The sequence below is a fragment of the Entelurus aequoreus genome, linkage group LG26 (assembly GCF_033978785.1).
Source record: "Entelurus aequoreus isolate RoL-2023_Sb linkage group LG26, RoL_Eaeq_v1.1, whole genome shotgun sequence".
NCBI lineage: Eukaryota > Metazoa > Chordata > Actinopteri > Syngnathiformes > Syngnathidae > Entelurus > Entelurus aequoreus.
Window position 1 is genome coordinate 8,215,215 of NC_084756.1, and position 14,268 is coordinate 8,229,482.

The 14,268-nt window shown below is 37.1% G+C and overlaps 1 protein-coding gene across 3 annotated transcripts in view; it reads left to right on the forward strand.

Annotated features, from left to right (window-relative positions):
• Positions 1-14,268, forward strand: part of igsf8 (immunoglobulin superfamily, member 8) — a 69,908-nt gene that overhangs the window by 38,634 nt on the left and 17,006 nt on the right. For all 3 annotated transcript variants that reach the window (XM_062037665.1, XM_062037666.1, XM_062037667.1), the window contains one exon: positions 11,648-11,802. In XM_062037665.1, coding sequence (XP_061893649.1) covers positions 11,648-11,802 — 155 coding nt within the window. The remainder of the gene's footprint in view (positions 1-11,647; positions 11,803-14,268) is intronic.

Sequence of the window (14,268 nt, forward strand, 5' to 3'; positions counted from 1 at the left end):
AGTGGTCAAAAATTCAACCAGAAGCTTGAGGATGGCTACCTAAAGCACCTTTTTGCAGTGAAACTTGCCAAGGGACATGTAACCAAATATTAACATTGCTGTATGTATTACACTTTTGACCCAGCATATTTGCTCATATTTTCAGTAGAACCATAATAAATTCATAAAATTACCAAACTTCATGAATGTTTTTTGTGACCAACAAGTATGTGCTCCAATCACTATACCACAAAAAAAAGAGTTGTTGAAATAACTGTAAAATCAAGACAGCCATTACATTATGCTCTTTACAAGTGTATGTAAACTTTTGACCACGACTGTACATGTAGTGTGATTGAAGGACCCATAGAATATCATAGACTATGTATTGTATAAATTATTATTAATATTTATACTAGGGCTGGGCGATATGGCCTTTTTTTAATATCTCGATATTTTTAGGCCATGTCACGATACACGATATATATCGCGTTATTTTGCCTTAGCCTTGAATGAACACTTGATGCATATAATCACAGCAGTATGATGATTCTATGTGTCTACATTAAAACATTCTTGTTCATACTGCATTAATAAATGCTCATTTTAAACTTTCATGCAGAGAGGGAAATCACAACTAAGTCAATTGACCAAAAGTGTATTTATTAAAGAGTTATTAAGCAGTGGCACAAACATTCATGTCATTTCAAAACAGAAAGTGCAAGATTGTCAAAGACATTTTAAAACAAGCTATTAGTGCACTTTTGTGCATGATGTCACTAAGATGACAAATCAAAACAACACTAAATGAAAGTGCACTTTTTGTACAGAACGCCACTACAATAGTTTAAAACAAATAAAGTGCACTTTTGTGCATGATGTCACACAAGATATTTCAATAACTGTCAAATAAAAATGAGCTGCATAATAGGAAATCAAATAGTGTATGTCCTTCGCTATGTGGTAGGTTCCGGCGGACGTTATCTCCTTATGTTGTGGACTATTTTTTTCATTCGGTGTTGATGTGGAAATGGTTGCCTCGGCATTTTGTTGGTGTGGCACCGAACGGAGATGTTGACATGCGGAGTAAGCACTCTTCATTCTCTAGCAGGTGACTTTTCAAATGATGCTACATATTAGCAGTAATGCTACTTTTTATAGCATCGCTTTTGCCCCACACTTGACAAATTACGGTTGTCTGTTCGACGTATTCCCACTTGAAGCCAAACCACCGCCAGACGATGGACCCCGTGCTGTTTTTCTTGGGAATTAATTCTTCCTTCATTTGTTATCAGATTCGCACCTTTCTCTCGTATTACCACTCGCACCACAACTAATGTTACCCATGTCGCTACCTCTCTGCTTCGCGAGGGCGTATACGTATGTGATGTATGTAAGAAGGTGCGCTTGTTTAAAGGCCTACTGAAATGACATTTTTTTATTTAACCGGGGATAGCAGATCCATTCTATGTGTCATACTTGATCATTTCGCGATATTGCCATATTTTTGCTGAAAGGATTTAGTAGAGAACAACGACGATAAAGTTCGCAACTTTTGGTCTCTGATAAAAAAAAAGCCTTGCCCCTACCGGAAGTAGCGTGACGACACCGGAGGAAGGACTGCTTATATTTTCCTATTGTTTACACCAGCAGCGAGAGAGATTCGGACCGAGAAAGCGACGATTACCCCATTAATTTGAGCGAGGATGAAAGATTTGTGGATGAGGAACGTGAAAGTGAAGGACTAGCGTGCAGTGCAGAACTTATCTTTTTTCGCTCTGACCGTAACTTAGGTACAAGGGTTCATTGGATTCCACACTCTCTCCTTTTTCTATTGTGGATCACGGATTTGTATTTCAAACCACCTCGGATACTATATCCTCTTGAAAATGAGAGTCGAGAACGCGAAATGAACATTCACAGTGACTTTTATCTCCACGACAATACATCGGTGAAGCTCTTTAGCTACTGAGCTAACGTGATAGCATCATGCTTTACTGCATATAGAAACAAAACATAAGTCCCTGACAATACTACCAAACTCTGGACATGTAACTACACGGTTAATGCTTTCCAGCTTGGCGAAGCTTAACAATGCTGTTGCTAACGACGCCATTGAAGCTAACTTAGCTACGGAACCTCGACAGAGCTATGCTAAAAACATTAGCTCTGCACCTACGCCAGCTCTCATCTGCTCATCACGACCCGTGCTCACCTGCATTCCAGCGATCGACGGTACGACGAAGGACTTCACCCCTTCACCGCTGCGGTTGGCGGCCCGGAGACGGAGGAAGTCAAGGTGAGGTCGTTCGGCTAGCGCGTCTGCTATCCTCAAAGTGCTCATGGTTGTGTTGCTGTAGTCCGCCGCTAATACACCGATCGCACCTACAACTTTCTTCTTTGCAGTCTCCATTGTTCATTAAACAAATTGCAAAAGATTCACCAACACAGATGTCCAGAATACTGTGGAATTTTGAAATGAAAACAGAGCTTTTTTGTATTGTATTCAATGGGGTACCTATACTTCCGTATCAACCGTTGACGTCACGCACATACGTCATCATATCTAGACGTTTTCAACTGGAAGTGTGGCGGGAAATTTAAACTTGCACTTTATAAGTTAACACGGCCGTATTGGCATGTGTTGCAATGTTAAGATTTCATCATTGATATATAAACTATCAGACTGCGTGGTCGGTAGTAGTGGCTTTCAGTAGCCCTTTAAGTCGCTGTGAGAAGTATATATATAAGATAAATGGGTTATACTTGTATAGCGCTTTTCTACCTTCAAGGTACTCAAAGCGCTTTGACAGTATTTCCACATTCACCCATTCACACACACATTCACACACTGATGGCGGGAGCTGCCATGCAAGGCGCTAACCAGCAGCCATCAGGAGCAAGGGTGAAGTGTCTTGCCCAAGGACACAACGGACGTGACTAGGATGTTAGAAGGTGGGGATTGAACCCCAGTAACCAGCAACCCTCCGATTGCTGGCCCGGCCACTCTACCAACTTCGCCACGCCATAGAGACTAGAAAGAGTGACAAAAGCCTGCATGTAGTGTAATGCCTACAGCTGAAAACAACTGCGTGGAACGTACACTACCGTTCAAAAGTTTGGGGTCACATTGAAATGTCCTTCTTTTGGAAGGAAAAGCACTGTACTTTTCAATGAAGATAACTTTAAACTAGTCTTAACTTTAAAGAAATACACTCTATACATTGCTAATGTGGTAAATGACTATTCTAGCTGCAAATGTCTGGTTTTTGGTGCAATATCTACATAGGTGTATAGAGGCCCATTTCCAGCAACTATCACTCCAGTGTTCTAATGGTACAATGTGTTTGCTCATTGGCTCAGAAGGCTAATTGATGATTAGAAAACCCTTGTGCAATCATGTTCACACATCTGAAAACAGTTTAGCTCGTTACAGAAGCTACAAAACTGACCTTCCTTTGAGCAGATTGAGTTTCTGGAGCATCACATTTGTGGGGTCAATTAAACGCTCAAAATGGCCAGAAAAAGAGAACTTTCATCTGAAACTCGACAGTCTATTCTTGTTCTTAGAAATGAAGGCTAATCCACAAAATTGTTTGGGTGACCCCAAACTTTTGAACGGTAGTGTATACTCGAATATCACGATATATTCATTTTCTATATCGCACAAACCCGCGATATATCGAGTATATCGCTATATCGCCCAGCCCTAATTTATACCCATGCTTTATTGTCATTGAACAGGAGAGCATGCCGTAAATACATGTGACTACTCTGTTAGGTGCAGTTAAAATAGAGGAACAACAATAAATAACATGTTAAAAAAAAATAAAAAAAGTGAAAAACAGTGTAAACTATTGTGTCAGATTAAATATCATATCCTTCAAGACAGCCAGAATGGTTTGAATGTCAAAAACTAACAAGCACAACATTTTTGTAGGATCTCTTAAAATGTACAATTTAAACTGCAGTTGTGTGGAAAATGCAGATAAAAGGCGTCTTTTTAAAAACATGTTGAGTCAGACAGTTTTGTTGGCTTTTTTGGGACTCCTTTGTAGTCCAGTCTTGTTTGTGTTGCAATTTGAAGCCAGCGTCTACGCCTGCTAAGCAGTTTTCAGTTCACTGTTTGTTTGGCGGAAGTCTTCCTGCTCTTTCACATCTTGGTCCACTTTAGCTTGTTGGCCTGAGTTGAGCTTTCTTGTTGTTGATGACCCGTCTCCTTGTGCTTGGTCCATGTTTGCATGTTTGCATGTTGCCCATGAAAGCCTTCACGTTGTTACACAGGTGTCGCTATGTGACTGCAGACCCACCGCATACGCATCATTTAGATTTATTTTGTCTGAGAGAGAAATATATACGTATAATGTCCCGCTGGGCATGATACAAATGTCCGCGTGTGCACGATAGAAACGAGGCATCCAGCCAGGCAGGGAAGAAAACTCTCCATGGCAACGCTGCTGTAACTTTCACTCATTGTGTGAATGCTCCAAAGTATTCACACATATGGTTTTCTACACTAAAATTCATCTGTTTATTCCTGTTTTTCTTCTTCTTCTTCTTCTCCGGATTTTGGCGCGTTCTACCTCGCACATTTTTCACCCGATTCAAACTGTTCCAACTTCTAACTGTTCAGCCTATTCAGAAATTGCAGGCTTTCCCTTGACAAATTCCAATTCCCAGGTTTCCCAGAATTCCAGGTTTTCCGGGACATGTTTCCCATTCAAAATGAATTGGCCATTTTTGAAACTTCCACCATGTCCACATTTTTCAACCTATTCAAACCATACCACCTTCAACATATTCCACCATTCTGGAAAATCAAACTTCCCTTTTTCTAAGTCCCAAAAAAATCCAGGATTTTCCAGAGTTCCTGGTTTTCCAAAGCCCTATTTCCACCCTTTTTTTTGGCGACTACTCCTTCCAAATTATCAATGCATTTCAACCATTTTACCGTGAAATCATTCCGCTTAAACAGAGTTATTTTTGGAACTGGAAAAATTCCCCAGTTTTCCTGAAATTCCAGGAATTCCGTAATACCATTTCTCAATTCAACATGTTACTACTTCAACATTTCTGGACCGATTCGAAACATTTTCACACCAACCATTTCAACTCATTCAGACCATTACATTTTTTTTTTAACATTAAAAAAAAAAAATCCTGCTTTTTCCGAAATTCCCCATTTTTTCGGAAATCCCCATTGAAATCAATGGGACATTCTTCAAGGTTCCACAATTCCCACATTTTTCATCAGATTCAAACCGTTCCAACTTCAAAATATTCCGCCTGTTCAGGAATTGTGTGCTCTACTTCAACAATTCTAAAAAAAAAAATTCTCCGGATTTCCAATAATTCCTTTTTTTTTTGTGCATTTTCCCCATTCAAAACGAATTGGCCATTTTTCAAACTTCCACATTCTTCAACCCATTCAAACCATTCCACCTTCAACACATTCCACCATTCTGGAAATTCAAACTACCCTTTTTCCAAGTTAAAAAAAAAGTCCAGATTTTCCCGAAATTCCCTAATACCATTTATTACTTCAACATTTCTTGCCCGATTTAAACAATTCCAACACCAAACAATTCAGCTCATTTAGGACATTCATGGTCCTAATCATTTTCAAAAAATCTCGCTTTTGCCAAAATTCCCAAATTTCCAGGAACTTCCCATTTAAATGAATAGGACATTTTTCAATCTATACAAACCATTCCAACATCAACACATTCCTCTTATCTTGGACATTTAAACTAATACTTTCCCAAGTTCCAAACCAAATTCCGGTTTTCCTGGAAATTCAAACTCTTCAGTGTTTCCCACACATTCATTTATTTGTGGCGGTCCGCCACGAAAGAATTACGTCCGCCACAAATTAAAAAAAAAAAAAAATTTAAATACTTTTTTTGTTTGTTTGTTTGTTTGTTTGTTTTTTTGTCCTGTCCAGCTTCTCAGGAAAATCATATAGTTGATGTAGATGCCCATATAGGCTGTTCAGATTTACTTTACAAAAGAGAAGTGTAGGATACTTCTCTTGTTGCCTTATTTGTATTTGACCACTACTGTTTTCTGTTTATTTGTTACTGACTGTGGCAGGACACCTCTGCCTCTGTTTCACTTTATGTTGCTGGTAAATAATATGGTTGTAGTAGTAGGTTAAAGTTAAATTATTTAGTATGCACTAATTAAAGGGGCAGAGCTTTAAGAGACATTTTAGCTTTTATATTTTATAAGATATATTTTTTGTAAGAACCACAATTACTAAATATATTTCAGTGAATAACTTATTGTTCAAATCTGTCTATAAATATGTACATAAAGTGTTGTAATTATATTGTAAAATGGATGGATGGATGGATGGATGGACGTTTAAAACAAAACTGTTATTATTAATTAGTAAGTATACACTTTTTGAGCCTTTTTAGAGAAAATCATATCATTGTAGTACATTATGCAAATTACTCGATGATGTCATGGTGACCACGCCCATAGCCACGCCCCCACCGCCACAGGTATCTTGGCAGTTTATGGGAAACACTGCTTCAACATTCAAACATTCAAACCATTTCAGCGTTTAAACGATTTCAACATTTAAACCATTTCTACATTCATCCTACATTCCATTAGCCTTTCAGTTCAGCGTCAGCTCTTCAACATTCAAACCATTCCAACATTTAAACTATTCTTACATTCAAGCTACATTCTGTCAGCATTTCACTTCAACTTCAGCATTGGAGCATTCACACGCAATTCCAACAGGAATTGCCTCTTCTAGTTGAGGCATGTTTCTCTGCTTGCATCAAGCTCGGTCGATATCCCGCCCCCGAGAGCCAGGTACACCACCGTGATTGGTAGGTTCCTTCAGCTCCGTAAACTGTAAAGTGCCATTCATATAAAATGTGCGGGCCGCACTAACATTACAATTTTATATAAAGGTGGAGGCCACAAAATATCATGAACTCTACAGCCTCTTTTCTGTGTTGTAGTGCCGACCATTTCCTCGGTTGTTGGTTTTTACTTCATATCCTCTTTTCTATGGTCGTACGTATTTAATTTAGGTCAAATAGTTGTACTTATTATGTGTACAAACCAGTGTGTGTGTGCACAGTGACAAGCTCTCTGGTTGAACAATCGTCCAACACATCATCCTTTGTTTGGAAAGATAATGCATCTTTTATTAGTAGGGCTGTTGATGACACTTTAAATGGGGACAGCTGCACAAACTGACATCCAATCAAAACTGATCTTTATAATCTTTGCAATAGCAGCATTTTTAATGAGTACATTTAAATAAAAAAAACAAAAACATAAGAACCTGGATGGAACAAAATGTGCATGATAGTCGGGGAGGAGGAGTGTTTATACTATTATACATTGTAGGCAGCTATACAATATATATAATCCCTGTGAACAAATGATACACGGATTAAAATACATACATATACAGGGTTTTATCTAAGCTGCCAAGATACCTGTGGCGGTGGGGGTGGTCACAATGACATCATCGAGTAATTTGCATAATTTGCTATGATGATATGATCCTCTTTTAAAAAGGCTCAAAAAACATACATTAAAACATCTGTTTTTATTAACTAGCGGGAAGATATATATTTGTTGATCGTTTTGCCATATTTTCAATTGTTGGTGCTTTTTGTACAAGGTAGGGTTGAGATTTTTAAAATGAAAAACAACTAGCAATAAATGTAGCATCTTCTTCTGGTGTTATTATAGAATGTACTCGCAGGGTTTCCCCTTAATTGCAAAAATACCTGTGGGGGTGTGGTTAGAGGCATGGTCAATATGACAGCCTCAGATGAATTGCTGTGACACATATATTATTTTTCTGTATGTTATATATAATAAATATAATATATATATATATATATATATATATATATATATATATATATATATATATATATATATATATATATATATATATATATATATATATATGTATATATATATATATATATATGTATATATATACACTACCGTTCAAAAGTTTGGGGTCACATTAAAATGTCCTTATTTTTGAAGGAAAAGCACTGTACTTTTCAATGAAGATAACTTTAAACTAGTCTTAACTTTAAAGAAATACACTCTATACATTGCTAATGTGGTGAATGACTATTCTAGCTGCAAATGTCTGGTTTTTGGTGCAATATCTACATAGGTGTATAGAGGTCCATTTCCAGCAACTATCACTCCAGTGTTCTAATGGTACAATGTGTTTGCTCATTGGCTCAGAAGGCTAATTGATGATTAGAAAACCCTTGTGCAATCATGTTCACACATCTGAAAACAGTTTAGCTCGTTACAGAAGCTACAAAACTGACCTTCCTTTGAGCAGATTGAGTTTCTGGAGCATCACATTTGTGGGGTCAATTAAACGCTCAAAATGGCCAGAAAAAGAGAACTTTCATCTGAAACTCGACAGTCTATTCTTGTTCTTAGAAATGAAGGCTAATCCACCAAATTGTTTGGGTGACCCCAAACTTTTGAACGGTAGTGTATATATATATATATATATATATATATATATATATATATATATATATATATATATATATATATATATATATATATATATATATATATATATATATATACATATAAATAAATATACAGTATATATATATGTATTTCAATCGCCGTGAGACAACATAATTGGAGCGAACGCTGAGCGTGCATTGCTGCTTGTAGAATGCAGGAGCTTCATGTCCATGTTTAAATTACAGTCAAAGTGCATTTTTTACATAGAAAGTAGATTTTTACTCAAACTGCTTTAGTAAGATGGATTCGGAATACAAGCTCAGCAAAAACAAAGATGGTAGAGAAGAAGTCTAAAGTCACATTTATCTGGGATTTTCGTCAAAACATGTCAGGTCTTTTCTCATACCAATCACACACCTTCGGTTAGCGGCTTCACAATAATAGCGCTACGCTTCACATCCGGTCTAACTAACAAAACAACGAAAAGATATTCTGTGATATTTCTATCTAAATAAATGTTTTCTGGCAGATTGAATTCAAGTGTATTGTAATAGCGGCGATATGAAGGAGGAAGATTGTCTTTGAACAATTGGCATCTTCGCTACCACTGAGACTAGGTTTAATACTGCAGGAATTCCTGCTACTGCCCTCTGCAGCCCACATTGGGTAACTACAGTTCACTACAGAATATTACAATCCCTATGGTAAGTTATTTTATAACCTGTTCTGATTGATAGTCCTCAATTACAGAATGTTTAACAGGCTGAATATTACATTTTAGTAAGTAAGTACCGAGAAGGTTAAAACATTGTCATGCAGAGATATGAATGTCATTAACTTGTACAACATGTAAAGTACAGAATTTCAGAAACATGTATTCAGATAGAAAAATATCACCTAACATTTTTGACAATCAAAGCATGATCGTAACAATCCACATTTTGTGTTACCAATGCGTGAAACTGCTATGTAAACATGGAAGTGCAGCTCCTCTCCTCTAAATGCAAGCAAGTGCTCCTAAAGCAGGAATACAAATTGTGTATTCCTACAAAATACAAAATCTGGCAAGACACCAACGCACTGCAGGTATTTTTTTTGGAAATTCTCTTTAAAAGCGTGTATACATCCTTTTTGTGTTGAGCTGTTTTAAAAAAAGCTCAACACAAAACAAACAAAAAAAACATGTAGGCTTTTGCAACATGTCTGTATCTTGTAACCCAGACCTGGGCATTGTACGGCCCGCGGGCCGCATCCGGCCCTTTGCGCATCCCTGTCCGGCCCGCGTGAGGCCAATCATAAATTACAAAATAAATTTCAAAAAGTATCTATGTCGAGTGTGCAATACAACGGTGCTGCTTTTGTTTTGAAAAGCGTTATTTGTATTACTTCCGTGTGGACGTATGCGCGTGTGCGATTGTGAGTGAATTGAACGGCGCAATTACAAATTACAAAATAAAGTTTAAAAAACATCTATGTCGTGCGCGCAATACAACTGTGCTGCTTTTATTTTGAAATGTGTTATTTATGCCGTATGTCCGGGGGGAACCTGTGAGTGAAGGTGCATAGAGACAAGTGATGAGACGCTAAAAAAAGAAAAGTTGATGAGGAATGGCGTGTTTCCAACAAGACATGGACTGCCAAGTATTTCTTTACATAAATTAATGGTAAAGCCGTGTGCTTAATGTGTGGTACACAGGTTGCTGTGTTTAAATATCATTTTAATCGCCACTACACGAAGAAACACGAGGGAAAATACCGGAATGTGTCTGATGAAGCGCGCGCAAGGGAGGCTGATGCGTTGATGGTAAAACTGCAAACCCAACAAGGACTTTGTGCCATATTTCACACCCCCAGAGATGCAGCCGTCAGGACAAGTTTCGTCATTTCTCACAAAAGCGCCAGAAAAAGTAAGGCGTTTTCTGACGGAGAGTTTATTAAGGAGTGCTTATTGGACTTTGTTGCGCTGATAATGCCCGGAGACATGGACTGTGTTTCGCTAACTTTGGATGAGAGCTCTGATGCAGTCAATTAAAGAGACAACCACAGGTAATGACTTGTTCACAGAGGTAAATGCGTGTTGGGACAAGCTGGCAGGTGTGACAATCCAATCCACTTTATTTATATAGCACATTTAAACAACAAAATGTTTCCAAAGTGCTGCACAACAATATTACAAACAATATTCAAATATTATCCTTAGCTCCACCAATGACTGAATAAAAAGAAAAAACAATTACATATAAAACCAATATAAAAAACAATATAGAATAGATATGATTAAAAACTATTTTTAACAACAGATGGTTGTCCAAATCTGATGGGGAAAAATGTTGGATAATGCAGGATAAAGTGACCTTAAAAAGCAATCTGCTTTTGTATAAAGTTAAGTTAGGTTAAATGAAATTATTATTATTATTATTAATTATTATCATCATTATTATTTATCTTATGGTATATCAAAAATAATATTGAGCAAAATTTAATTGAAATATTGTCGTGTGGCCCTCCAGCAGTGCTCGGGTTGCTTATGCGGCCCCCGGTGAAAATTAATTGCCCACCCCTGTTGTAACCGATACATAGAAATACAAACATTAATAATTTGCAAAATTTTAATGAAAATTTGCTTTAATTTTCATTAAAGCAAATTCATTGTCCAGTCATGGTATTAAAAACTTGAAAAATATCTGTCTAGGGTACACTTATTAATGACAAAACACTTTATCTTTCTGCGATTAATCATGATTAATTTTGATTAACTATGAACAAAATGTGATTAATCGCAATTAAATATTTTAATCAGCCACATTATATATATATATATATATATATATATATATATATATATATATATATATATATATATATATATATATATATATATATATATATATATATATATTTATTTTTTTTAAATAATGGAAGTCATTTAGTCTGAAAGTTTTTCAGTATTTTCATGACTATATATACATTTTATTTTTTGTAAATATGCAAGTCATATTTAGTCTAATAAAAGTAGTTTTTCAGTATTTTCATGACGATAAATACACAACTATTTTAAAAAAGGTTTCTATTCAGTCCCTGTTGAAAGTGTTGACGTATTGTCAAATTGTCAGGAGATGACCGAAACATCAAATAGTCACAAAATGTGCTGACTTGACACTTTCTCTCCCTGCAGCTCAGTCTATGAGTGTGGAGTCATCCCCCAATGGCCAGGTGACCCTGCAAGTGGGCTCACCTGTGCTGCTGAGCTGCCAGATCAACGGGCTGCCTTCTGACGGCAACTCTGGCATGCTGGTTCAGTGGATGAAGACCAGCAATGCGGGTGTGGAGGTCAGTTTGGTTTGAAAAGTCTACAGTAAGTGAAGCACCAAAACAAGTAGCAGTCGTAGTAACAGTAGTAGTATCGGTATTGGTATCAATAGTAGTAATATTAGTAACATAAGTAGCAGTATTAGCAGTAGTAATAACAGTAGAAGTAGTTGTATGAGTAGTATTAGTAACAATAGTAGTAGTGGTATTAGAGGTAGTAGTAGCATCAGCAGTGATCATTAGCAGTAGTGGTAGTATTAAATAGTAGCAGTATTAGTAGTAGTAGTAACAGTAGTAGTAGCAGTATAGGTATATGTAGTAGTACCATTAGCCGTAGTCGTAGTATTAGCAGGAGTAGTAGTACCAGTAGTAACAATAACCGTAGAAGTAGTGACAGTATTAGTAGCAGTATTGGTGGTAGTAGTAGTAGTAGCAACAGTGGGTAGTAGTAATAGTAGTAACAGTAATAGTAGAAGTATTGGTATTAGTAGTAACAGTATTGGTATCAGTGGTAGTAGTAGTATTAGCAGAAGTAGTAACAGTAGTAGTAGTAGTAGTAGTAACAGTAGTAGGAATAGTATTGGTAGTATTAGTAACAGTATTAGTAGTGACAGTAGTATTAGTAGTAACAGTAGTAGTAGTAATAACAGTAGTAGTAACAGTATTAGTTGTAATAACAGTAATAGTAGTAGTAACGTTGGCAAGACGTATGTAATGTACTGTAGTCGTAGGTGTCCCGTTTTAGCCCAAAGGTGTGGTTAGTTGGGGCAACATTAGTAGTATTAGTAACAGTAGTAGGAATAGTAGTAGTAGTAGTAGTAACAATAGTAGGAATAGTAACGTTGACAAGACGTGTGCGTGGTTTTTTTAAGGGGAGGTGTGCCAAATGAGCCCAGAGGGTGTAAATAGTTGGGGCGACAGTAGTAGTAAAAGGATTAGTAACTGTAGTAATAGTAGTAGTAGTAACAGTATAAGTAAAAGTAGTAGTAACGCTATTAGTAACAGTAACTGTGTGTTGTTTTGAAGGCAGAGGCGTGCCGTATGAGCCCACAGAGAGTGTGATTAGTTGGGCCAACAGTAGTAGTAATAGTATTAGTAACATTTGTAGTAGTAGTAACAGTATTAGTATGAGTAATAGTAGTAGAAACACTAATAATAATATTAGTGACAGTGCGTGTTGTTATGAGGTGTGCCGTATGAGCCCAGAGGGTGCGGTTAGTAATGGTGACAGTAGTAGTAACAATATTAGTAACAGTTGTAGGAGTAGTAGCATACTTGCCAACCCTCCCGTTTTTAGCGGGAGAATCCCGGTATTCAGCGCCTCTCCCGACAACCTCCCGGCAGAGATTTTCTCCCGACAAACTCCCGGTATTCAGCCGGAGCTGGAGGCCACGCCCCCTCCAGCTCATTGCGGACCTGAGACTGAGTGGGGGACAGCCTGTTCTCACGCAATATAAACAGCTTGCCTAACGAATTCAAACGAATGGAAACAAGAATTTCAGTTCATCCAGGTCAGTTCGAAGGGGAAGGTGTATGTTGCCTGTAAATATGTAGAACAGACTTCTCCATTGAACACGGTGGCCGAAATGATATACTCATTCATGAACGGAGAAGTTAAACAGGACAATACTGCCATCTAATGGTTAGCCACCGGAACACTGAAATTCAAGTATTTCTTTTATGTAAATAAAATAAATAAATATATATATATATATATATATATATATATATATATATATATATATATATGAAATACTCGAGTTGGTGAATTCTAGCTGTAAATAACCACGCCGCCCCCAACCCCGACCAAGCCCCCCCCCCACCCCCTACCCCCCACCTCCCGATATTGGAGGTCTCAAGGTTGGCAAGTATGAGTAGTAGTAGTAGTAGTAATAGTATTAGTAACGTAGTAGTAGTAGTGACATTTTTAGTAACAGTAGTAGTCACACTATTTGTGCCAGCATTAGTAACACTGACAGTTATAGTAACCGTTGTAGTAGTAGTAAAAGTAGTAACAGTATTAGTATAAGTAACAGTAGTAGAAACACTAATAATAATATTAGTGACAGTGCGTGTTGTTATGAGGTGTGCCGTATGAGCCCAGAGGGTGCGGTTAGTAATGGTGACAGTAGTAGTAACAATATTAGTAACAGTTGTAGTAGTAGTAGTAGTAGTAGTAATAGTATTAGTAACGTAGTAGTAGTAGTGACATTTTTAGTAACAGTAGTAGTCACACTATTTGTGCCAGCATTAGTAACACTGACAGTTATAGTAACCGTTGTAGTAGTAGTAAAAGTAGTAACAGTATTAGTATAAGTAACAGTAGTAGAAACACTAATAATAATATTAGTGACAGTGCGTGTTGTAATGAGGTGTGCCGTGTGAACCCAGAGGGTGCGGTTAGTAATGGTGACAGTATAAGTAACAGTTGTAGTAGTAGTAGTAATAGTAATAGTATTAGTAACGTTGTAGTAGTAGTGACATTCT